Genomic DNA, 2,052 nt, shown 5'->3' with positions numbered 1-2,052 from the left:
TGGCGTCGGAAGATAAAGCAGCGCTCACATCATCCTCTAAACCTTTGTTGAGTAACGTTCTCGGAAGCGTCTAGTGGCGTTTGGCTGACTCCATGAACCACGCCACCTTTGTAGCAAGGTTCGTTGGCGAAATGGCGTCAACGGCACACGGAGCTTATGCGTTGGCAATCCTTTCAACAACGTCTTCAGTCACACCTTCGACCTTTTACCTTGACCATGGAGGCAATTATGATGGCAACATTGTTTTTACGACTGATTTACAGATGGTTGAAGGGCGTCGTCCAAGACCAACGACCCGAGTACAGCATGAGTACACAAACCTCCTTATTACAACTACCGCTAGAACTGCTTCTAGAGGTCGCGAAGTACCTTGATGACTGTTCCTGCGCCTCTCTATGTCTTAGCTGCAAAAGTTTGAGCAATCTATTATGGAAGTCAGACGATTTTAACGATCTAAAGCTACCCAATGATGCGCCATGGTGTGCACAGTTACGGCAATTCAAAGCACCTTACAACGAACGTCGCAAGCTCCTTTGGTTGCTTCAAGATGATAATCGATGGCTTTACTGCTCCAGTTGCATTATGCTTCACCCTTTCAACGACTTCACAAAGCAAGAGCAAGCGTGTGATCTGACAAAGAGAAGTTGCCTCTATGAACCTAAAATGGCGAAATGGCAACGACTTCGTGAGTTATTGGACTCAAGAGTTATCAGAGTCTGTCCATGCCTAGAAATAAGCAGCCACGAAAAGCGAAAAATACTCAACGATATCATCAAACGTTACGAAGACCAATTTGGCCTTCCATTCCCATACCATTATACAGACACCTTACTAAGAAATCCTCGCGCTATACCCCCATTGCATATATGCGAGCATACCTATAATAACGGCACAGACAAAGTCGCAGTCTCCTACAGCTACGTCGTCGACATCCACGCAGATCTTGAACTTATCACGCAATACGACTATGAATACGCGCTTGACCCTAAACCCAATCCCAACGCCAAAGAACGAACTCATCTGCCCGTACAAATCTGCCCTCACAAATACCTCGACACCTTCGTCAACGATATCATGCGATGCCGCTCAGCGTATGCGTACAGCTACCCTGCGCCTTCAGATTCGTGGAAGTGTTCGAGGGCGTATAGATGCTCCAGGTGCTTGTCGTGGGCTACGGCACTTCGGAAGGAGGAGCCGAGGGGTAGGGTCAAGGGAAAGGGGAAGGGGAAGAGAGAGGGGAGAGCAAGGGTGTCTTTTGCTGTGCAGAGGAATTTGGGGGATCTGTTTTGGTGGGCGCAGGTTGTAGAAAGGAGGGGATGATTGGGGCGTGGAGGGTAAAGATGTATGGTCGTCATTCCAAAGCATGTTGAAGCATAGTGTGGGCCACATGTCTATACACGCAGTGTGTTGCGCTGGACCTCGATTTCATTAAGCCAGAAAACAGTTTCTACCGCAGTCATTCTCGCTCCTAAATGGACTTCAAAGCGGCGCGCTTCCCTTTCCACTATGCATTCAAGTAAGGTAAAGCAGGCGCAAGACTCTTTGGAGAAGCTGACGGATGCCCAACATACTCTCTACCACTTCTACAAAGCCTTTGAATGGACGTTAAAGTAGATATTCCCTAGTTCTATAGCTTTGTCGGCGAGCGAGCTAAGATTGTAGGGATAGACGAGCGACCTGGAAGTATTCGCCTTAGATCTATGACAAAGACCAGCCTGCAATTGAGGTCTCTGGAGGGGTTTGGAGACCGTTCGTCGTGTTCGGTGACTTTGCTAATCTCGTTGGAGCCTATTCTCGCTGGAGTCTATATCACACTGCTGATGTAATCGTTTTGACCCGCGATTGATTTGGCGACGTCTGATTGAAGTGAGGAGCTTGGAGATCTTTGAAGTGACGGAGGAGGCGGAGGGTTGGAGATCTATAAGTCGACCAATATGGTTCTAATTGCGATTCTCTTGGATAAACACAGCCTTTGGATGTCCAGCTCAGTTGGAGTTCCTCCCTAGACCAAAGACTTTAGGTCTGCGGTCGAGCAAGACTTGCATGAGGACA

At 48.1% G+C, this 2,052-nt stretch overlaps 1 protein-coding gene across 1 annotated transcript; it reads left to right on the top strand.

Moving 5' to 3' along the window:
- Nucleotides 1-216: 216 nt before the first annotated feature.
- Nucleotides 217-1,633, top strand: KY384_002902 (uncharacterized protein; the record flags this gene model as incomplete). Its single annotated transcript, XM_044811424.1, has 2 exons — nucleotides 217-1,091; nucleotides 1,615-1,633. The coding sequence occupies 2 exons, from the start codon at nucleotides 217-219 to the stop codon at nucleotides 1,631-1,633; spliced, it is 894 nt and encodes a 297-aa protein (XP_044671700.1).
- Nucleotides 1,634-2,052: the final 419 nt, after the last annotated feature.

This window comes from Bacidia gigantensis (assembly GCF_019456465.1).
Source record: "Bacidia gigantensis strain McMullin 20006 chromosome Unknown contig_175, whole genome shotgun sequence".
Lineage (NCBI taxonomy): Eukaryota > Fungi > Ascomycota > Lecanoromycetes > Lecanorales > Ramalinaceae > Bacidia > Bacidia gigantensis.
Note: the sequence above shows the minus strand (reverse complement) of the source record. Positions and strands in the feature narration are given on the sequence as shown.